At 39.5% G+C, this 23,431-nt stretch overlaps 1 protein-coding gene across 1 annotated transcript; it reads right to left on the bottom strand.

Moving 5' to 3' along the window:
• Positions 1-491: 491 nt before the first annotated feature.
• Positions 492-22,879, bottom strand: GIPC2 (GIPC PDZ domain containing family member 2). Its single transcript, XM_068141108.1, has 6 exons — positions 22,558-22,879; positions 16,138-16,323; positions 12,388-12,568; positions 9,782-9,891; positions 8,977-9,058; positions 492-768 (listed from the first exon to the last, which is right to left on the bottom strand). The coding sequence occupies exons 1-6, from the start codon at positions 22,789-22,791 to the stop codon at positions 614-616; spliced, it is 948 nt and encodes a 315-aa protein (XP_067997209.1). The 5' UTR covers positions 22,792-22,879; the 3' UTR covers positions 492-613.
• Between the last annotated feature and the right edge of the window lie 552 nt (positions 22,880-23,431).

Raw genomic sequence — 23,431 nt, 5'->3', positions numbered from 1 at the left:
ACAAAGGCCTGCAGTGATAGTATGAGGGGCAATGGTTTTGAATTAAAGAACAGTAGATTTAGATTGGATGTTAGGAACAAGTTCTTTACCATGAGGGTGGTGGAACACTGAAAGAGGTTGCCCAGGGAGGCAGTTGAGCCACCATCCCTGGAGATATGGAAGGTCAAGCTTGACAAGGCTCTGAGAATCCTGATCTAATGGAGGACCCCCTGCTCACTGCAGGGGGGTTGGACTACACAACCTTTGGGAGGTCCCTTCCAACCCAAACCATACTATGACTCTATGATAATCCAAACTCATTGCAATACCTAACACTCTTCAAAATATTGATTTTAAAGTTTATGTACAAACCCCAATTATCTAATTGTCTGTATATCTCCTTGAAACACTCCTCCTAGTGATTTCTACATGTAAGTTGTTTAAAATATTCAGTTGTCAGAACTTTGGGGTTATCTTCAGGTTTCTATTAAAAACCTTCCTTTGCAAAAGAAAGTCTCAGACAAGAATACTTCTAGCAATCTTTATTCATATCAATAAAGGTATTAAAATTCTGATATAAGTATTTGAAAATAATTTTTTATTTTCAGATAGGGATTGATAAACTGCACAGGTCTCACTCCAGTCGTCCTTGCTTAGCATCACCTATTGCTCCCCATACATCAAATACAAATTCATCTGGAAATGCAAAGTCTCCAAGAGTTTCATCCAATGCCACTGCAAATTCATCTGGGTTTTTCTTGTCTCTTCCAGCTTCCACCATTGTTGCAGCTAAAAAGCAACAAAACAAAATAGTGTAATTGTCAAAGTGATAGCTAACACAAATGGCCAAGACAGTTTTTGAATGTCTGTTTACAAAAGCAGATAAATCATTTTAGGGAGATGTAAAGCTTACCTACTAGATTTAGGCTTCAATAGGAATTACGTACTTAAATTGCCCCACACCACCTACATTCTGCTTTGATGAACTTGAGAGCTTCCATAGAGTGCTTGTTATATATTCTGCTGCTTGCTTACCAGAGGTGTAATTTTCAATTCAACCAATCTTCATCGTAATTTTACTAAATCATATTCTGTATTCAATACTAGGAGCACACGAAGCACGAGTCTAAAAAGAAAGTTAAGCGCAAATCTTCTGCAACAAGACCCACATCAATTTATGATGAACTTCAGGGAGTTTGGTAGGAGCTTGCTGATCTAAACCAGAAGATCAAAAGGCAAACCTCAGTGTTGTTCTCCTCTAAAAAAATGAAGAAAATCTTAGTAAGTCAGCATTTGAAGTGGCCAAATGTTTTGCAGAAAGCCAAAAGGCACAGGGTTTGAACATGTAAAACAGCATACACCCTGTATTATAGACACATCCAGCCAAGCTAGTATGGGTTTGCTAGCAACAACCCATGTTTTATGAGTTTAAGTGTTGATCACAAGCTGCATTTATATAGGACTAATGACCAATGGGCCTACAGAAAACACTTCAAAACCCTATTACTTTAGGAAACAAGAATTCAAATACCAAGCTTACCTAACATCTAATGTAAAATACAGAGAAAATTAAAACCTGGTCTGTTAGGTATCTGCCAGAGTAAGTTTGCAACTGCCTGAAAGAAGTAATCCTCTCAAGAAATGGCCATATGACCTCAAACAGATTGCCTTAATTTTTCAGCTTAATTTTAATTAGCTTTAACTTGTTTTTTTAATAAAAAAATCCAGACAGTAAAGAGACTGAAGCATTTCTGGTGAGCCACATCATTCTTCTGCTGGGATCTACATTTTTTCTCAATGCCATCCAAACTAAAGAGATTTCAGTGCAATGAGTTCGCTTCTGTTATTATGACCTCTAGCTCTAAAAACCCAAGCTTATGCCACTACAAAGTGGAAAAGATCAAAGTTATTTCTGGAAACCAGGGGATTCAAATCATGCAAAAGCAAGGGAAACGCCTTTTTGCTGTGCACAGTAAACCAGAGCCACCAAAAAACAGGAACATCTTGGTACCTAGGAAAGTTAGGGAGGTCAGATACAACAGAGGCAGACTGTGATAGCTTGTATAGCCATGCTGTTTGACATTTGCTCTTATTTAACACCCAAATATTAGAATTTATCAAGTTTTAGACTTTAATTTGGAAATGGCTACACTAGGGTCACTGCTTAGGACTCAGTTCCTAGTTGCTGTGCTCATCACTTAAACCTTTAGCCATTGTGAGGGCTCAGAATTCTCTTGGTTGTAGCACTTGCCAAGGATGAAGTGTCAGCACAGGAGTTTCTCCTGGTTAAGCCAGGCCAGAACAACTACTGGCAGTGGACTCTCATGGTTTGAGGGACGAAGATGACTCTGTAAAATAGACTCAGAACAAACAGCACTGTTGAACACAGTTTATTTTCTGAGCTGTATCTCTGCTTCACATTTTCTATTTATAATCACAGGAAATGTCAACATTATGCAATAAATGAAACCCTCAAAGCCTGCTTCATTTTGTGATTACCTTACACACCTGACTTAAGCTACAAAATATGCTCCATCTTTTGCTACACATCAAGCAACCAAAACTTTCTTCATAAGCACATCAAATTCAAGTGTCATACTGAAGGATTTGATAGATCCCAGCCTTTTCTCAGAGGGATATCTGAGTGGAAAATACATATTGCAGTGCTCGAGAAAGGGAAGACAGTTCTGAAGCTACAAAACATCATCTTCACTGGGACAGTCTGCTGTCTACTGCAACTGCATGCATGCACCAACATGGCAAAATCTCTCCAATGAAAAGGAAAAGAACCTTGTCCTTCTCTAAGTTTAATTCATTTTTCAAGTATTTAATATTACTTTGTTGACTTGAAAGTACATTGCACGGCCACAAGGATGATCAGAGGGCTGGAGCACCTCTCCTATGAGGACAGACTGAAGGAGTTGGGGCTGTTCAGTCTGCAGAAGAGAAGGCTCCGAGGTGACCTTATTGTGGCCTTCCAGTATCTGAAGGGGGCCTACAGGAAGGCTGGGGAAGGACTTCTCAGGATCTCAGCTAGTGATAGGACTAGGGGGAATGGAATGAAGCTGGAGGTGGGGAGATTCAGGCTAGATGTGAGGAGGAGGTTCTTCACCATGAGAGTGGTGAAACCCTGGAATGTGTTGTCCAGGGAGGTGGTCGAGGCCCCGTCCCTGGGGGTGTTTAAGAGCAGGCTGGATGAGGCTCTGTCCAGCCTGATCTAGTGTGGGGTGTCCCTGCCCATGGCAGGGGGGTTGGAACTAGATGATCCTTGTGGTCCCTTCCAACCCTGAATGAAACTATGAAACTATTATTGACAGTTATGAACATCTGGCAAATAGTGGTTGCTATTATGTAAACTTGTTACAAGCTGTGAACAAACTTGAGCCATATTCCACTTAGTAGACATCAGCAACAGTAATTCTGAGGAAATTTGGTGTTTTAGTTCTAACTACGTTCAGACGTGAGGCTCCAGAGAGAATCACAGTGTGCCAAAAACTACACAAAGCAGGGCCAAGGAAAATTTACGTAAATCTTGACAAACAAACTGCTCTGAGACAGTTCAAGTGCAACCCAGCTTCCTGGGCACCACTAATGGTTCTCAAGGACTCTCAAGACCTCTTTCCCTGCCAGAAGAAACCCTATGCCTATTGTACTGATTCTTTCTATGTCCCCTGTGAAGATCCCGGGACACAGACTCAGAGGAGTCTAGATGGAAAGCAGGCATTAAACAAGGGATTCTGGTTCCTGACAAGTTGAAGACAAATATTTGTCCTACCAATGCCACCACACATCTGACACTGAGGCATATCAGATTTCTGCATAGGAACCAGGATATGAAGTTACTCTGCTACACTGTTAGAAGACTGGAGGGAAAGGAGTTTGCAAGATGACACAAGAGAAAATGAGGCTAGCGCTTCCAAATCATGAAATAGAACTTTAAAAATTGGTTATCGAAGATTTACCAAACTTGAAAACAAAAATCCACTAAGTTTAGATAATCAAGTCAACTTTCAACAAAGCCAGGACTGAGTCAAGACTGTCACCGCCGTGCAAAAGCAGCATCCTTAAACAAAAGTGTTTTCATCTGTATTGCGCAACTGTGATCAGCATTACCGGGCAACATATAAAGCAGCATATTTATTAAAGCACATTTCCCTCCCTTCCCAGGTTCACCCGGTGCAATGAAACCGCAGAGATCGCGGCCGGTACAGACGTTCGGCAGCTCGGTGCTGCCCTCTGCTGCCCGCAGTCCTGCATTGCCGCACAGGCTAGCGCGGGATGCCAGGCAGTCCGCCTGCTGTGCTCACGCGTTGTGTGTGCCACCTATGTGTACCAGCGTGCAAAGCTAAGCCCTGCTCTGCTAGTTTAACACGTACAGAAAGGCTAAAGTTAACCCCAGTGCACATATTGTTATTTCCCTAGGCAGTTAACGGAGACATGAGATGGCATTCCCCGGGTGGCACAGCTGAGCAGAACATGCATGTTTACACAATGACATTTGCAATTCATAATTCCCAAGGCAAATCAAAAACTACTGATTGCCAAGGCATTTAGCAGACACTTGCCAAGCTGAAGAAAACTTTACTGGTTCTCAGAGGGTGACAGCTTTGTGCCAAGTTGCCTCCACTCCTTTTTCCCCCTACTGATTCTTGCAACAGCCACACAATGATTACAGGAATTTTACTCCAATAAAATATTTTTCCACACCTCAGAGAGCCCCAATTGTTTTCAGATTTTTTTTTTTAATGATCTCACTTCAGGCAACGCTTGTACCTAAGAAATGTTTATACATAAAATGTGGAAAGTTCAGTAAACATAGAAATTGATGAAAGGAATTAGAAGTCTTCTCAACTTTAACTGGGAAGTGGAATATAAGGCTTCCCAGAATATGAACAAGAAGTATATTGGCTTTTTAAACCCAGTCCCATTAAAATAACTTCAAAGCTCTTTCACAAAATCCTTGTTTTCACCTTAGATAGACACACATGGCACAAGCCGCAAAAGCTATGATCTACCTGCCATTGTTACTATCTGCATTACATAGTGGGTTTGCTACCTATATCCCATCTTGTAACTTCTAAAAAAGCTTCAATATTTATTTGGCTGTAATGCTATCAGAAGATTTGCCTTCAGCAAAAGGCAACAAATACCATTATTCTGGCCTGACACTTCAAAAGAGTTAAAATTCACATTCAGCTTCCTTACAACTTGACAGAAAATAAAGCATGTCATTGCAGCTTCCAGTGTTTTACATTGCTTGGGCTTAGTTTCATGTTGAAAATTGTCAGGTCTGGCACTCAAGAAACCATTAGAAATACCCTTTCTTCTCGTTTCTTTTTGTTAGGTACTAATTCTTCTTGAAATGGAAGTTCTCTCCTTTGACCAGACTTGCTACCTTTCCCTTTTTCACAAAACTCCCATCATTCTTTCAGAGTAAATGAATAGTAATAAACAATATACCCCATAGTGCATACAATATGCTATTCCTTGACTGGGAAATGAAGTCTTGTGACAGAAGGCACAGATAACAACAGATTCAGGGAGAATATCACTTTAGTCAAAGCATTTCTAGATAAAACATCTATCCAATATTGCAGGACTGGATTAGCGAGCCAAGATAAAAAGCTTGAGTGACAAATGTTTAAACTGTTAGGACATTTTGACTAGACCAAAAAAGTTTGAAAACTGAAGTCATTTGAAATTCCTCTAAGCAGAGATGTAGTATATGCAAAGATCTGTAGTGTTCAACGACGTTATAGGGAACAACAAAAAGGAAATAACAATCCAAAAGCATAATACCAGAACAAAGTAGAATAAAATATAAGAGGGTGAAGAGTTATCCAAAAGGTGCTGAAAGAAAAAAAGTGGATGGGAAGCCCTTTTTGTCATCATTTTTTCATCAGCAGCATTCTGGTGTTGGATTGCATAGATCCAGGCTTCCTCCCACCCAGAATCTTTGGAATCAAATAGAGCCCATAACAATTTCAGCCTCATTAATGGGGGGAGGGGGGGAATCACCAGTATTTCTCACTAACACTGCTTCCTGAGACCCTCCTACTAATCAACTGTTCACATTCCTTTACCAGAAAGCAGTGACAGGATTTAAAAATAACCTAATTTTTCTCTCAATGGCACATTTATGTTTTAAACAAGGCTGAAGTCAAGCCCTGGCTTACTTTCTAATGTGCCCATAAAATAACTGAATAATATATTTCCAAGGCCAAGTGTCCCTTCTGCATCATAAGTCCAATTTTCGGTAAACTGAAGTAGTAAAAAGGGTAAAAGTCCATTCAAAATGTAGGCATGTAAATGTCAACAGCATTTATCGCCCTAAAAATCAAAAACTGAGCCAAAATTTTTAAAAGGGGGGAAAAAAATGCATGCATTTCCATTAAATAATTTCCAAGCATTTTGTTCCAACTTAGAGATTTATGTGCAGATTTAGTCAGCCATTCTTAAAACTGTCAAGATACTTAACTATGAAAAAATTAAGGGCTTTATCTCATCTTTAATTCTGTCTGTAATTTTACATTATTTTTTCTTTCTAACTTCTGGTTTAAAACTGGGGCACTGCTTTAGAATTCAATCACACCATGAAGTGTCACTTTAATGGAGATGAAAGAGCAGTATTAACTGACATCCAAAGCGTCTGACAAACAGAACTGCATGGGAGTGAGCAATGATTGAGATCTTAATCACTTGTCGGCTGTCGCACTGTGATGACTTGCATTTCCAACTAATCTGGCTTGAGTAATGAGTGAAATTTCTAGCTGAGTGGTGATTGGCATTCTGTGAATGAATCCTTTCCTCATATTTCATTTTCATGGGTGACTGATCACATCTAGTACATGAAAAACTGACATGTGTTAATTGAACAGATTTGTGACAGGTGATTAGCTCTCCTTTCCTCAATAGTCCTAGAGCTGTTTAATTGTTTTTAAATTGTTTCTTTTTGACATCACCACTGGCCCTCTACTCTGAGCTTTAAACTTTAGGAGATGGCTTCAAAGCTGCAAACTAAAGATGCATGAACTCTGTAGTCTTTGAATTCTGACAGTTTCTCTTTGTATTCTACCTTTCTGGGAGGAAGAGGTGAAGGACAAAACAACAATCTACTTGTGAAAAAGCAAGTATCTCTGAGGAGAAACACTTCTTCCTTATTTGAGTATTCTTTTAAAGCATTCTTTGAAATTTTCCAAGCTACATACTGAAAGATGAAGGACATTGGATATTTTGGAAAAAAACACAGACTATAATCAAGGAATTTATGGGAAAAGTCTTATCAGATACTTGGCAATAAGCTCAGCCATATATGCTGAAAACTGAACTCCTTAGTCTACTGTACCAATTACATTATAGTACTGAGAACCAAAACCAACAAACACTAGTTCCCATAGGAACATGCTTCCCTGTTCCAGAGCGGGGCATAGTACACCTCAACATCTTACGAAATGATGCTGTAATCTAGGATCTCAGGTTTCTGGGCTCTGGATAACAAAACTGAAACACCCATAGTCACTTACTTCTGTAGGGTCAGGATCCTGGGGACCTTGGAGATAGCCTGCAAGGGTAGGAGTCTCTAGAAGCCTGGCTTAAGCTGTAGGACAAAACAGCCCCCAGAGGAACAGCTGGCACTACACTCAGAACTATGAAGTCTGAGCATCAGCGGCTGCAGGAGAAGAGACAGGGGGTGGGATCCTCCCTATGCTAAACAGAAGGTTAGCACCTCACAGGGCTCCCAGGAGTATATTATGCGGCAGGGGCATTACATTCATTTTCTGGGAACAGGAAAGTTTAGATATTGTGCACAAGAGAACTAAAAAAATTTAGGCAGCTTTGGTCTTTCTTCCATGCCAGCAAGTCCATCTCCACCTTAAGCTGATCCATGAAAAATATTTTACCTAGTACTTTTCCTGTGAGAAAACTAGTAGAAGCTGTCAACAAAGGGCTTCTATCTATTCAGATAACCTCCTATTGTACTATTTTCTTTGTGCTAACCGCTGCCCGTCCAACCCTCCTGCTTTGCCCTTACCTTCATGGCAGACCTATTTTCTCTTCAGCTTCACCTCCTCCTCTTCTTTCTCATAGAAGCTTTCTTTTCAAGATTGCTTTCCATTCAGTTTATCCTTTCCCAATTCTTGGCTGATTATTTTAGATATTACCACAGCAATAAATACTGTTATCTCAGTACTAGTAGCTCTGTATTTTCTTAGAAGAGTGCACCAGCCACAGCTGGCTACAGCAGCACTTCTCACTCAGCTAGAATGCAGCTTCTTCCCATACAAACAAGAAGTCCCTATTTAGTTGTCAGATTAAGAGAGAAGCAACAGCTGTAAGGACAAGTCTGGTACAGTTTAAGGAATGAATGACACTGAGGTTGAATAGTTTCATTCATTATAAATTGATGATTATGATACTTAGTAAATATTCTGGGAAGTTTCCCATGTTCTTCAGAACATAAGCTTTAGAGAATTTGATAAATTTGTGCAACTACACTGTCAGTTCCCTTGCTAAATCTTTGCCCTGTCACTGATGAAGATCTCAGATTAAAACTTTCCTCATCAGCTTTGATGTGTCTAAGCAAAAGGGCAAAAGAGAAAAAAAAAAACAGATAGATATGCTTGCCCTTAAAAATCCTTAAATGTGCTATACACAAGCTCCACTAGAAAATATATGCCAGAAAGAATACAGTGTTGACAGTTAGCAGCAAACGACTAAGTCATTCATACAATAGTCTATAGATAACATGCTGGAAGAACTCAGAATTCTTCATTTATCAGAGACACACATTTGCAGAAGTATCACAGAATTAACCATGTTGGAAAAGACCTTCGAGATCATCAAGTCCAACCTATTAAGTAGGGGCAAGTTTTTGAGACTGAATGCTGGACAAGTTTTGTTTTGCTTACATCCCGAGACTAAAGCAAAAATAAATCTTAGACAACAGAATATGAGAATTTATTCAATCCTGTAGTAAAGCATCTATTAAAAACTCACCTAATTCAATGTCTCTTATCCCCATGTATGTCTCAAGAAGCTCATCCACTTTTTTAATTGCTTTTTCTTCAACTTCAGTTGGCTTTATTGAAATAAAGGGGAAAAAAAGAGCAAGAGTTTGATTATATCCACACAGATTTAAAAAACAATCAGCAATTTGTCACTGATTATCCTTACTCCCATCCTAGCCACCTACACTTACAAAACCTACAAGTAAATCATGTTATTCCACTCTCTTTCCCTCTTCTCACAAACATTCCTCTCCATGTCAAACTACGAAGCTCTCACATTCAGACTAAACCTTACCTCTCCTGACAATATAAATCTTAATCAAATCCTCATTATCTTTAAAGGAACCCAGAATATATTAAATTTCTTCTTCCAAATGCTAATCCTGATTTTACACATATTCACATCAACGTACATTATCAGCCTTCACCCAACAACAACCCCTATGCCTGCCCAGCACATTTTGCGGTGTCAGAAACAGAACAGACTTTTTGACCATCCCCCTCCTTTTTTCCCCCCTCCTCTTCCTTCTTTTTAAATTCCTTGGTCTAATGTACCTTAAATTCATCCATGTAATCCATGACATCTAAATACAGGCTCTCTGTTTCCACATTCCTCAGCCCATTCTATCCCTGGTAGCCTTCAATTTTATATTTCTCTCTGCAAACAGCTGTCATCTTCTCAAGTCCTGCAAGCTTTGTAATACCCAGATTTTTCCTTTACCTTATCCAACCTGAGGAAGAATAAATGGGGTGCTAGATGATTAAACTATTGTAGAACCCCAAGACAACCATACCATTTCCTCCACAGTAGCAGGGCCTTTGGTTCTCAGCCGAAGTGTTTCTCTCCCTTTGGAGATCTTAGCCTCCAGCAGAGTTCCACCTTTGGACCTTGGTTCCAGCTTTTCTAAAGAAAACAACAATAACAAAAAGAAAAGAACAAAGTATGGGTACAACAAGATATGGTGCACCTGCTTTGGCTATTACATTACTTTAACTGTTCACTCTATCTAGAATGTAAAAATTTAATTACAAATTAACTGTATTTGAAGTATACCTTTGCCAAAAATTTCTGGTCTTCAAACCTTGATGTCCACTTGACTGAACTGAAGCTAGGACTTCCATTGACCAATGTGTCTCTGCAGGCCTCTTACACTCAACTTCATATATGCACTTTGTATAATTTTATTTCCCTATTCTACAGAAAATTATAAGTATCTATTGCTTAATATTACATAATGGCTGAAGTCATCAGGTCTTACAGGCAGACTACGTAACAGGTTGAGCACTGCATCACTTCCATCTTTCACAGATGCAGTGGTGCAAACACTAGTGCTAATCAGGTCATGATGAGCCACATTGAGCTGAGCTAACAATCTGATATCTAGTAGTCACATAGATGAAATATCCCAAAGTAGATCTGCAAGAGCTTTCACCAAGATCACAATTTCACACCTGATGAATCTCTGTTAAGAATATCTGGTATTACCCAAAGTTTTCTTTACCTGAATTCAGCTTTCTTTGTTTAATTTTGGGTAAAAGCATGCCAGTTACTAAACGGGGTCATTGAAGACTGGGCCTTCCTGTTCTAGGACACAATTTTACATTCAAGTATGCCAAGGTTTTAACTTACTCACTGATGTGGGAGTTATATAGTTAATCTGGAAAGTGCTAGAAGAGAGAAGATAATTTTTCAGAACTATTTTTAAGTGTGCTGTTTACCAGATCATTCCTCATCTCAACAGCCGGTCTTTCTAATAAGGTCTCCTTGAATGCAATGCTGTAGTATGTATTACACAGAATCACAGACACAGTCAGGCTGGAAAAGAGTCTCAGGATCATCAAGTCCAACTGAGGACCCACTTGTCCAGCAGGATCTGGATCTTGTTTGTCATCTCTTCTGGGTCTATTCTTGGTGTGCTGCACCTTCAACACTATCCTAAATACATTTGTGCCTAAAGCCTAACCACACCTAAGGCTATTAGGCAGGATATTCTAACCTACTGGGCATTGAAAACCTGTAGGTAAAAAATAGCATGCATCTTTAATTTCAGATAAAACATACTGACATGAAATTAGCTGGTTTCCTCCCTATCACAGACAGATTAAAAGCTATTTTAATCACTTGTTTCATGTAACTACTATTAAATAGCAGCTGAAGTAATCAATCGGATGCTAATTTAATCTGGTCATTACAGACTATGTAACACATTTAGCACTGAATATGAATTATAAACCAATGTTAAAAAGATATCCCCATGTTATGAATTGCAATACTATATCTATATATGCAATACTACTTTACTGTGAAGTCTAACATCCACATTCACTTAGCAGTACTATAAACTTCTATCCAACTGCATTAGGGATTAAACTCATAAGCCCCATTCTTCACAGCAATACCAAAAGCAATCTTCACATTTCTCTCATTTTCAATTTCTGCTGCTATTGTGACACCAAGTGTTAAGATTGGTGTATGACAGCAGTTGTAAACTAAATAGGTAAAGGTTTGAAAAATAAGTATTTCAGGCTTTTGCTGCTGTGGAGAGGATGATGACCCTGAACACGCTGCTAGTGCAGGTGTGCATGAGGACTTGTACAAACATAGTTTAGCAGAACTGTGAAATTTTTATTACAGAAAAATACTACATGGTTGTGGGAGAGCGACTTACAAAAAAGAGAGAAAGATTAAAACTCAGTTTAAGTTAAACTGTTTAAGTTAAACCTACTCTATTGCTGTTGCTGCTTATCACACTGATAAAATTAGTATCAGTATGCATTCCTCCTATATTGGTATTACTTTCTCACAGTTGGCAGGTGGCAGGTAGAGACAGGGCTTTGCAACACTGCATTCTTCTAATTCTGAGTATACCTTCTGTATGATTAGAGATGCACAGTAAGTTGAGGAGACAGAGGACAGGCAGCCATGCAGCAAAGGCAGTGCTCTAGGGAATCCCAGACTGTTTTCTGAAGCATCCTTCTGCATCACAGAGTTCAGTCCCCAGTAAAGGGTACAGAAATAGGAAAATCTCACACAGTGATGAACAGGGATTACACCTCAATAGAGGAAAGGAGAATGTTCAAGGATTACCACACTAGTGATCTACGCATTAAAACCGCATCTACGAAACGCTTCCTGCACTTATTTTGCGTGATCATGCAGCAAAAGAATCGAGAAATGGAGACTCCAGCTGAGGTAGCTCACACCAGGATATGACTGTCAGAGAAAGCAAGATGGAAGAAAACTCATTCATAAATTTCCCACTTCAAAGGAAAATAAAATAAAATAAAATGTACTTTCTCGTAGGCATTTGGCTGCAATCTGAAAACAAACCTACAATGCAATGCAATGTTGGTACTTTGATAACCAGTGAACAAGGTGGACAGTAGTCAGGTCACTCACCAAATGCTTTCATAGGCTCTATCAGCTTCAGCTTAAGTATCTGACCTTTCTCCAGATCTTTTAGCATTTTGGCAACTTCATAATGCCGACAATCTGACACATTTCTTCCGTTTATAGTCTCTATGTGATCACCCACACAAATCATTTTGGTTTGGTCCATAAGGCTACCTTCTTTGATTCGCTGTTGTTTAAAATTAAGAAAGAGGGGGGAAAAAAATATTAGAAACACTTCTTTAAAACATAAATAGGTAACACAATAGAGTTTCAAGAACATCAGCTAACAGCATTAAATGCCATTGAGCTTATTATACCAGTCAGTGCATTTTGTCTATATGATTTCAATAAAACATATTTTGGAAAGCATCATTTTCAAACAATCTATTTTAATAAGCATTGAATATAAAAACAAGAAAAAAACAAAACAAAACCAATTTTACAAATTAAGGCTTCTGAATAAGATAATAATGTTGTCTCCGAACTCAAACGTGTCAATCATGTAAATATTTGAGTTTGGGGGGTTTATTTTGCTTTAATAGCCTAGCAAGTGTAGGAACAGAATCTTTATCTTCTCAAATATGCTCTAGGGACATAACAAAATGTGTGTAATATACTGAAAGATTACATGCTATAAAGGGCTAGTCTTAATGAGACACAACTATAGTGGTAAAACTTCTACCATATTCCTCATCAGGCTACAGGACTGTATGCTAAAGTATTTCCTCAGAAATAACAATGAAGAATAGGAAATTATTCTAAAGGCCATCTGATGGAACACAAATACAAATGGTCTAAAAGTCATAAATAGAGTCAGTATTTAAAATTTTTGTGAAGTGGAATTTAAAAAGTGAGGAAAATAACCTTAACTTATCTCTATGATTTATCAAGTCAGTTAAAGGACACTTAAAATTTCAATGATTCTGTTTGTTGTTACATGCTGTCATATTTGTTTATCATGTGCCTCAGTCATATAAGCTTCTACCCTATTCTATTTAATACAAAAGCTCTGACATAGTAAAACATCTCATATTTTGTAGAGATATTAATTTCATTCTAATACCTTCCCAAATAATACACTTCTCAATAAAGGCTGCTGTCTTTCAGGCTAACTTTGTGTGAGATAACAGTGAGATAAGGGAGATAAACCCATTACCACCTACTACTATAACACCTAGCATAACTATCTCAGAAACCTGCTTCTAGTTTATGTGCGCATGCCCGAGCCCACATATGTGCCTCCATCTGAGAGAGGCAGTGGGAAGTGTGATAACTGTCAGTGTCCTCTAACATACTGCAACAATTTTTAGCTTCAGGCTATTTAACTCTTTCTAGCTCTTTTTTCCCTTACACCTACCTAGGTTAAAACCAAAAAGAAGCTTCATGGTGAATGAAGAGGGAAGTATTGTACACACATCAGAAACTGGGTCCCAGATGTATTTGTTTTCAGGTGCTAGGACTCAAAAGCATGCCCACTTGTCCTGATTTCAGCTGGAATGGAGTTAATTTTCTTCCTAGTAGCTATGTGTGAGCATGGCTATATAGCATTTAGTTGCTGCATGAGTCTGCGTGGTGAATCAATTTTCATTTAGCTTTTCTTCTTCACTTGGATCCTAACACCAAAACTGTTAAAGTAATATTCACTGGCTATTTTATTTCTGTCATATCAAACATTCTTTTTAATATGACTTAGTTTTTATCATACCACCCAGTTAACTGACCAGAGACAGTAAAATTACATTGTCACAGTAATTAAAATGCAATTGATATCCCTGTATTTCAAGTCCTCTACAGTTTGTTTAAAAGCTAGAATCTGTATTTCTTATGCAGCACTTAAAATTAATTGCATCACCCCGTTTTATAATGTCTCCTTAAACACCAGTCAGTCATGCTGTGAGTTCCACTGTTATTCTTTGAATGGCTAATTTGATTCCATAATACATCTTCCCATCTGGCCACACACCCAGAAAACAAATTTGTGAAAGCAGAACAACCACAAGTTTTGTTCTTAGTAAAGCAAAACAACATTAGATTTCAAGGGAGAAGAACCTGCTGTTCAGTGTGTTAGGTTTATCAAACCCAGAAACTGTTCCATTATTCAAAATGCAACAAAATTGCTACAACAACTCACAGATAAGTACATTTTATATTAATTGTTAATTAACAATGGAACATAGGAACATTTTTTCAAGGAAAATAAGTATGGAAACAAAAACAGCTCCGTCAAACTTTAGATACATCTTCTGCTCTGTCACTTCCAATAAAGATGCAGTTTCTACTTCTGCATATGTATTTTCTACACTTCTTCTAAGCTAAACATGTAACGGCAACAAACTTAGATCGTAGAAACTCCTTTAAACTGATGCATTCTCATGAAGACTGCACCATTTTCACTGTACTGCTTATTATTAGAGCAGCACAAGGACAATGATATATTTGTGACAATTATATATTTATACAGACAAGTTTTATACAATTCACTAAAAATTATGCTTGTCTTGCTAATGTGGTGAAGGCTTTCCAGTCTGCTCCAATTATGCAGTAGTCTACGTGATGACTTTTCTCTCTTCAAGTTACCAAGCAAGCACAGAGAGAGTAGTACTCTGTACAGTCCTGCACAAGTGAACTTTAATCACTGAAGCACTGCTTTCAATGGCTTCTTCTAAAATGCCACATAAGCAACAACATGACGGAATGTTAAGGTCTATATGGATGCTACCACTATAAATTGAATTCTGTGCCTACAAACATAAAAGTGAAGCTATATTTTTGCAAAAATGCTTACTGAAACCTCCAGCACATCTCAACTATTTCAAGCATGGTCTCAATCACATTTTTCCACAACAAAGACATGCAAACCTATTTATAAACCGTGTCTTATTTTATATCCATGGTAGCTAAGGAATGAATAGAGAGCACGACCTCTCGACACAAGCAGCGCTGTTTACAACAGCAATGAAAACAGTGATTGGGAAGGCAGTAATCAAAGATAATTGTCAATGCCTCACTAATAATGGCTAACTGGAGTAGATTAGAGCAAAGCATCTAAAAGGCAGAAAATGTAATTAAGGTTCCTAATACCTACACTAGGAAGAAGGGTGCATCATTTCATCAGCCTCTACTTGTCTCAAAACATAATAGCTGGAGGTCACATAGAAGATGAGGAGGAAAGCAATTATGATTAATATACTGTACATGTTACTGACCATAGTTGCTACTCAAGCTAATTGTGGTAAATTGTGTTAATCCTTAGCACCTTTTAATTCAGCCTACTTAGAAGGCAGCAATATTGGAAAACTGAACAAGCATAATACTTGTACCTATTCTTATACAGCACAAAGGCTTCCACCCTGTGAACAGTGATAAAGACTGAAAGAACATGATCTCATTATCACAAGAGTGACAGAAATTCTACAAGCAGTTAATCAGCAACATCAGAAAATCACTTTAAATAAGAGGGGACAGATGCAAGCAATATCTAACAGCTACCACCTCAAGGTAGGTCAGAAAATACAAGAGTAACAGTGTAAAGCTGACACACACTACAGAAGAAATTAATAAATTAACTAAATTTGAGGGACATGCAGTACAGAATTAGTTGAAATGACTTTGAATGATGTACTTAAAGAAAAGCAACTTTATTCTCTACTTACCATGTATAAGATTTTATAGTTCTAGAGGATCATAAATCAATAATTATCCTGTTATAGTAACAGAATCTTCTATAGAACTAATTATAAAGGTAATTAAATTTACCTTTATAAATGCACAGCCAGTTCCATTGTCTGTAATGGTAAGCCCAAGCATATCATCAGTTTTAAGTATTTCCACTTCTTTTCGTTGTCCTTTTATGTGGGCAAATATGAAATCTTCAAGGCCAATTTGTGCACCTAAGAGCTTGTCCATATCAACTTTATGAGTGTTCAAAGTGCAAAACATAATCTGTGCAGGAGGAAAGCAAACACATTACCTGTAAGTTTAACAGTATACTATTCAGCTTGATGAGCTTGATAGGAAGGTAAAAGGAGAGCATAATTCTGGCCTCTCTGATAGATCCATAGCTGAAACGTTGAAAACTCTCCTTCTCCAGCTGCCCCAGGAGAGGCAATAGTCTCCATCCATGCACAGGACAGGAAGCATCAACAGCTCAATCTCTGCAGATAAGAGCTGGCAGGGAGCAAAGGAAAGAGACATATCTGTGGGAGCAGCCTGTCATGGCCGTCTCAGCACATCAACTCTGACACAGGCATCTTGAGCTAGAGCAGAACAGATTGTTCTGGAGGTTAGAGTGAGCAAACCAAAGAGCTGCTACCATCTTTCGCTTCATCATTCACTCATCTCAAATTCCACAGGATTCAAACATCTCTAGGGACTGTTTTAAAATGTAACTGCTGGAAAGCACTTTCAAAGGAAAGAGAAGGAAAAAAAAACCCAACCAAAAACCCCCAAAGTTATCAAAACAGAAGGGTCATGAGAGAGCATGAAATATTTTATATTGCCCCATGTATTCCCCTCTTAGCTCAGAGCGTGCTGTCTCTAGTATGTTTCATGAATTTCTTACCCTTCCTCCAGCATAAGGGGGGGGTCATCTCTGTTCCAGCTCAGTAAAGGCAAGGTTTAAGAAAAAGGGCAAACTGATTCTTTATAAACTGGCTTTTCTGAGGTACTTGACTTCAGCTCTAGGCATCAGGCACTTCTTTTTCTCCCTACATGTATGCTAGAGGTTCTTTAACATAAAGGTTTATTGTCCTGGTCATAGGCAGGATCCTAGCTGTACTGCTCTGGGACAGAGGAAATGCTTTTGCCCCACCAAGGTGATGCAGAGAGGAATTTGGCCAGAGCAGGCTTTAAGTAGAAAATTTATTTTATTTTATAAATAATAATCTCTAATAATCAGCATTATTATTTTTAGCAACAAAGGTTAAATTCAAACAGACTACACAAAGTTCACATATACATGTATCTCTTTCAAGCTACATGAATAACAAGCCAGTTTACAACTGCAACTAAGTATTTGTTATAAACAACAAGTACTTTGTCTGTACGTTTAAGACATTAGATTCTTTCATCTGACCTTGTCAAACAATCATCTAGTAACTACTGTCACACCTTTGAATAGATAACATTGGCAACAGAGCAGAAATGTGATATTTAGAAACTCGATCCACAGCTTCTCTTTTTAGACCTTCATCTGGATGGCATTCCTACTACAGCCTATAAGTCTGCAGAATTTTTTGTGAGTCAGTTCTGTGCTAACCACAAGGCTGAGAGAGCATCAACCAGTCAAAAATAAAACTTGTATCATTCTTTATTCTCTTTAGCGGACAACTGCTTTTTCTCAGAACAGAGATATGCAGAGTAATGTACTAAAGATGTATCTCCCCAGGATAATATACAGTTACATGATTTATCAGTTACAGCACAGCTTTATTCGTATAGGACTGAGACCTCTCTGCTCAAAAATGGTATTTTTTTAATAGATTTTACCTAAGTTTAATATAGATGCCTAATAACATCTTATATACTTAAGCACTTAACAGCTACTACTGTATGCCTTCCATTCAGTCACATTTTTATATATTTTTAATAGTAATTTTCTTACCCAGAAATGAAGCAAGCAAAAAAATTCAATGTGCAGTTTTCAAGACTTGCCTCTTTTCTTACCCTCAACCTTCATATGTATTTGATCTTTAACTTGGCATACCAGTGCTGTGACATTTCATGCCAACTTTAGCATGATATTATAAATCATGACTATTACATCAGTCACGAAGTATCTAGGATACCTCCTTTACTCAGAGAGTTATCTTGTGTGGCATACAGAACAAGGAAATTCCATTCGGCTGGCATGGACTGGGGGCTTATGCACAACCTTATAAAAGAGATCTGTCAGATAAGATTACTAAAAGATTATTCCTTACCTCAGTATTTTCAGTAGGAAAAGACTACATTAGCCAATGAAAATGGTGGGTTTGTGTGTGTGTGTGTGTTATATAGAGGAACTTAATTAGCCATGAAAAGCTGGGTTACAGTATGTGTTATATAAAGTATATATGCAATACCATACTGCATATCCTATATACTGATTACATTCTCATCTTCCATATTAAGCTTACATCTTAAGAAGAACTCAAAAATAAGTTGGCTGATAGATTACATACTCAGAAGCTAATAAAAGTGGTTGTTGGGGTTTTTTTAAATGAGATCTCAACTTTATAGAGGAGATCATAACCACTTTTTCTATTTAAAAGGTGAGGAAATGGGAATTCAACTTCTGAGGAAGACGTAACACCCACTGACAGATTTCCCTACACACTCAGATGTCAGTAGATCAAGAAATCACCAATGCATTTTGTAGGTACTTTACTCACTTTATCCTCCCTGAGGAAAATGTGGGAGACTTGACTAGCTAAAGAAACAGACTAACCAAGTTTTTCGGTACTCTATCAGGTATACAACTTTGCCTGATCAAATACATTCAAAGTATTATCCACTAAGTACTCAGTGGTTTCTTGTCTCAAAAAAACAAACACACAAACAAAAAACCCACACACAGAAAAAACCCAAACCAAACCAACAACAACAACAAAAACAAACAAACAAACAACAAAACCCAGCACCAGAGTACACAAGAATTACAGTTAATGGTCTTTCATACAGCTTAAAAGTATTAGGAAGATAGATCATTAACACCACAAGTATTCCACAGGTGTAACATGGGTGTGAAATTCAAGCACATCTTAGGGGAGCAGAAAGCAAATGCTTATTGCCATAGGGCTGGGAGGAGGTGGTTTGTAGAGAGTGTTAAATTTGTTCACTTAAAGTCTTCAATCTGTAGGCGAGATTGTGAACAATTTGTTTCAACTGATAAGCACATGCTCTAAAACTCTAAGCATCTTGACGACGAGTATGCCGATTTCAGGAGCTGACCCTTTTCTCTAACCTCCTAAAGCACACTTCAGATCTTTTCTTGTTATAAGGTCACTTTTATTCAGAAATATCAGTTTCGCCAGTGGCTTATTTTTCAGGATTCTTTCATAAAAATTTAAATTGAACAGGGTTAAATCAAATACTTCATGAAAATTTAATGTGGCACAGCCTCACAGTATACTTAACTGTTTAGCATAAGGAGGCAAGGCCTGTGAAACAACAGCCCCGACACAAGCTCAGCAGCTGAACTCTTGTTACGGGATGAGATGGAGGGAGCTGCATTTCTCCCCTTAGTGCTACCAGGAAACTCTCTCTTTTCCTGCATTCCCCTTATGAAAAAAAAAATCCTACCACTGTGAAAGAAAACCCAGCCTCCATGGGTTCTTAACAGACACACCCACTGAGCATTCAACTTACCTCATCAGCCCCACCACACTGCACCTTCAGAAGCAAACAAAATAATCAGAAGTGCAAATTATGAGAACACAAACCACAAGTCCATATAGCTTCTGTGGTTTACCATTCCCTTCTCATCTGATCAAGAAATAGGCTGATACAGTTGGACTTTTATATCCCTGCTCCCAGTGCCTGATTAGCTACTTTGAATACTTTAAAGCCCTAACATGTGCTCTCACAGGAGCACACCACCACCAAATGCTTTAACAGACCCACATTGTCCTTTGGGCAGTGCTTATTTATTTATCATACAGGCTGCATTTATCACTTTCAGAGAAACACAGCATTCCCTGGTACTTTTCCAGATAGTTACAGAGAAGTAGTAATCCCAAATGGCCAAGACCAGACACAAATACTTTGTGAAAGAAAGCTGTCATTTGGGCTCATTCCTTCCTAGATGCCTGTCAAGTATCAGAAGAGTGAAGGAGTGTCCCCTTTGAAACTGTACCCATCTTGTTTTGTCTTCATCCTACCCATTCATGATCCATGTCTGCACAGAAATGTCTGTCCAACAAACAACAAATACTGTGGTTTATACAAGCTTTTCACTGTCAATCACAGATTCTGTAAAGGATTCCCCAGCAGACATTAAACTCAGCTGCTTCTGCGAGATGTGATACAAAGAGGAAATGAGGTGCTGTAACCATGCAGAGTAAAAGGAGAAGTGACAGATTACAAGATTAGCTCACCCTGAACCATACTAAAGTAGGAACTTACCCAAGAATCCATGCCCTTGCCTACAATGCAGTAAACTCACGTATCATAGTAAACATATTCCATTCAGCAACAGTTAACCAAATGCTCTTTACACAGAGCACACTGACCTCTTTCCCTTCCCACCTCAATTTTCCACCTCAGTCACTACAGGGCAGAGATCTTTGTGATAATACCTGTTTCCGAAGGCATTCAGGTATCACACTGCCCATAAGATAGGTCACAGAAACTTTCCTAGACAGATAACACCTACAAATGGCATTGAGTACCTCAATGTCTTTCAGTTTCATCAGGTGTAGCTCCTGGCATTATTCTCTACATACAACTGTCTTTCCAAAAGCAGCTTTACTTAAAAGATAATACCATTTAAAATATCTAGTCTCTCCCTACTTCCAGAAAGCTCATCAGTTCCTAATAGATTAACACTTCATAGCACCCAGTGCTATTCATTGATCTATCCTATTTTTTCTTGTCCATCCAAAATCTTGTTTCAAGGCTCCCTGGTCCAGGTTCTTCACCCTGCTGTGCCTTTAAACCACAAAATACATTTGATGGTTAGTTTTGCTTCTTTTCTTTAAAACAAGTCATTTTCCTGAGTAAAGGAATTTTAAGTTCTGTGCTTCCAGTAATAATTCTCCCTCCATTTTTACCAATAAAACACATTTTAAAAAGCAAAACCAAAGCCAAACCAAACAGGAATGGGACTTGTTGAGAGAATAAGAGAAAAGAATTTTCTCTAATTCAGCACAAGGCTCACAGCAGATACCCATGAAATACGGGGCTGCCTCTAAAACCTTTGAGAGGGTCAGATTATACACCTATCGGGAGAAATGGGACTACACCATTCATACAAAAACAGAATTTCCTGGTGAACACTGATCTTTCTCAAGTTGGTGGAGCCAAAAGATCAGTAACAAAAGTTCATCAGTAAAACTACAATAGAAGATGATCTCTGGCAACTATAAGAACTTGAGAGTAAAAGGTATAACCGGAGATGGAACAGAACAAAAGAGAAATGCTCAGTATGGAAAGAAAAAAGAGAAGCAGAAGATGAGAAAGCAGCTGGGAAGACCTCAGACACAGGTGCATCGGCTGGTACTGGTACTTTTTAATTACTTAATGGAACAGTGACTGGTTAACTGTAGTCACTGCTACTGCCACTGTTACAATTTACTGTTGGAAATAGTATTAGGTCAGGCCACAGAAACCTCTCAGACCAAAGCCTGTAGTAGCAGTCTTTGCCAATTTTAAAAGAACCAGCTACAAATGAGAAAACAGACGCAAAACGAAATGTTAACACTTAATTTCGGCATGCCACTCAGAGGTTAAGGGTCATAGAACCACCTACGAAGCGCTTGATACAGCCACTACCTATTAACCAAGGGAAACGATGCATTTACAAGCACAAACGAATACCAAACAATGCTTAACACTTGGCTCAGGAAAAAAAATAAAATCAAGAAAGCAGTTGGGTTAAAAAGACCCTCTATATACATTTAAATAACCTCACTTTAAAAAATAATTATCTAGCAATGCAGAAAGCATTCAGCTGAAATTTTAAAACGTAGCCAGATTTAACGCACTTACACCTCCCATTGCCTTCATTCCAGGTATCTACCCTCCTAGATGCATTGGGAGCTTTTGGGGGTTTTTGTTTGTTTTTTGGAACTGTAATGAATCAGTACAGTCAGTAATTCCTGCATTGCAAACAATTATTTCACTTAATTGTAATCCAAATGGTTTGCTTAAGAGTTGTGTTGAAGAGTAGGCTAGCAACAGGTTAACCAAGACACTCGAGATAGTTTGGTTAAAGGGATGATTGTTTTCCTCTGTGAAAGTTAAACGCGTTTATGCTTACATCCTTCCCCGTAGAGCAATGCTCATTTGGAAACAGCAACTGGATTGTTTTCTTTTCGCCCATAAAAAGGGAAATACCCAAGTCCACAAAAATTTGCAAAGGAATGCCCACCGGCAGCTGCAGTGCGCAGCCGCCCCCAGCTTCCCCCCCGCGCCCTTCGGGGCCCCGTTACATGCCGCAGAGCGCAGTCGCGGCTGCCCCCAGCTTAGCTGCCCTACCTCAGCAGGGTCTATGCCGAAGGCCTCGCCGATTTTGGCGTAGAGCTCTCCGGCACTGCCGAAGCCCTCTACACGGCCCGTAGGGCTGCCGTGCGCCAGCTGCGTGTGGAACTGCAGCCGCGACGCACTCGCGGCCGGGGCCGCCGCGGGGGTCGGCCCCGCCACCTCGCCCTCCACCAGCTTGGAGGTTTCTTTGGATTTGTCCTTCCTCTTGCTCCTCAGCCCCAGCGGCATCTTCCGCGCCTGTCACGGGCTCCTGGCGTCCGCGGCGTCCGCCCGCGCTGGACTCTGCCCCCGGCGCCGCCCCGATGCCGCGCCGCCATGCCGCCGCCAGGTGAGGCGCGGGCCCGGCGGCCGCCCCGCCCCGCCCGGCTCCCTCCCGCCTCCCTCCCGCCTCTCCGGGGCCAATGAAAGGCGGCGGAATGCGGCCGACGAGGGTTCTGCCCGGGCCGTGGTCCCCGCACCTTCAGCCACCGCCATAGCAGGGTCGTGCACTGGGAGGCCCCACGACCCTTACACCGCTGCCCACCGTAGAAGTCGCAACCGGCCGCAGCTAGAGCCGAGTACAAGGGACTTGGGATAGAAGCTATTCTTATCAGCAAATAATCCTTCCTGTCCACGATATTGAAGTTAGAGGAGTTGTTTGGCTTTTTTTCCAAAATGGAGCCAGGGTCTTCGCGTTGGTGCCCAAGGGCATGAGAACACATCCAAGTGCCAGGGGCTGCACATTGGCCACAACAACCCCCTGCAGTGCTACAGGCTGTGCCTGGACAGTGGCCAGGCAGAAAGGGACCTGGGGGTACTGGTTGACAGCCAGCTGAACATGAGCCTGCAGTGTGCCCAGACAGCCAAGAAGGCAAATGGCATCCTGGCC

Source organism: Melanerpes formicivorus, unplaced genomic scaffold (assembly GCF_026170545.1).
Source record: "Melanerpes formicivorus ecotype bairdi unplaced genomic scaffold, bMelFor1.0.p_v2 SCAF_7, whole genome shotgun sequence".
NCBI classification, from domain to species: Eukaryota; Metazoa; Chordata; class Aves; order Piciformes; family Picidae; genus Melanerpes; species Melanerpes formicivorus.
This window is presented reverse-complemented; position numbering and strand designations above follow the sequence as displayed.

Coding starts and splice junctions, on each gene's coding strand:
- GIPC2 (XM_068141108.1), bottom strand. CDS start 22,791: ATGCCGCTGGGGCTGAGGAGCAAGAGGAAGGACAAATCCAAAGAAACC. Junction 12,569..16,137: donor CTGGCTGTGCATTTATAAAG/GTAAATTTAATT, acceptor TTTAAACAACAG/CGAATCAAAGAAGGTAGCCT. Junction 9,892..12,387: donor AGAGCCTATGAAAGCATTTG/GTGAGTGACCTG, acceptor TGTTTTCTTTAG/AAAAGCTGGAACCAAGGTCC.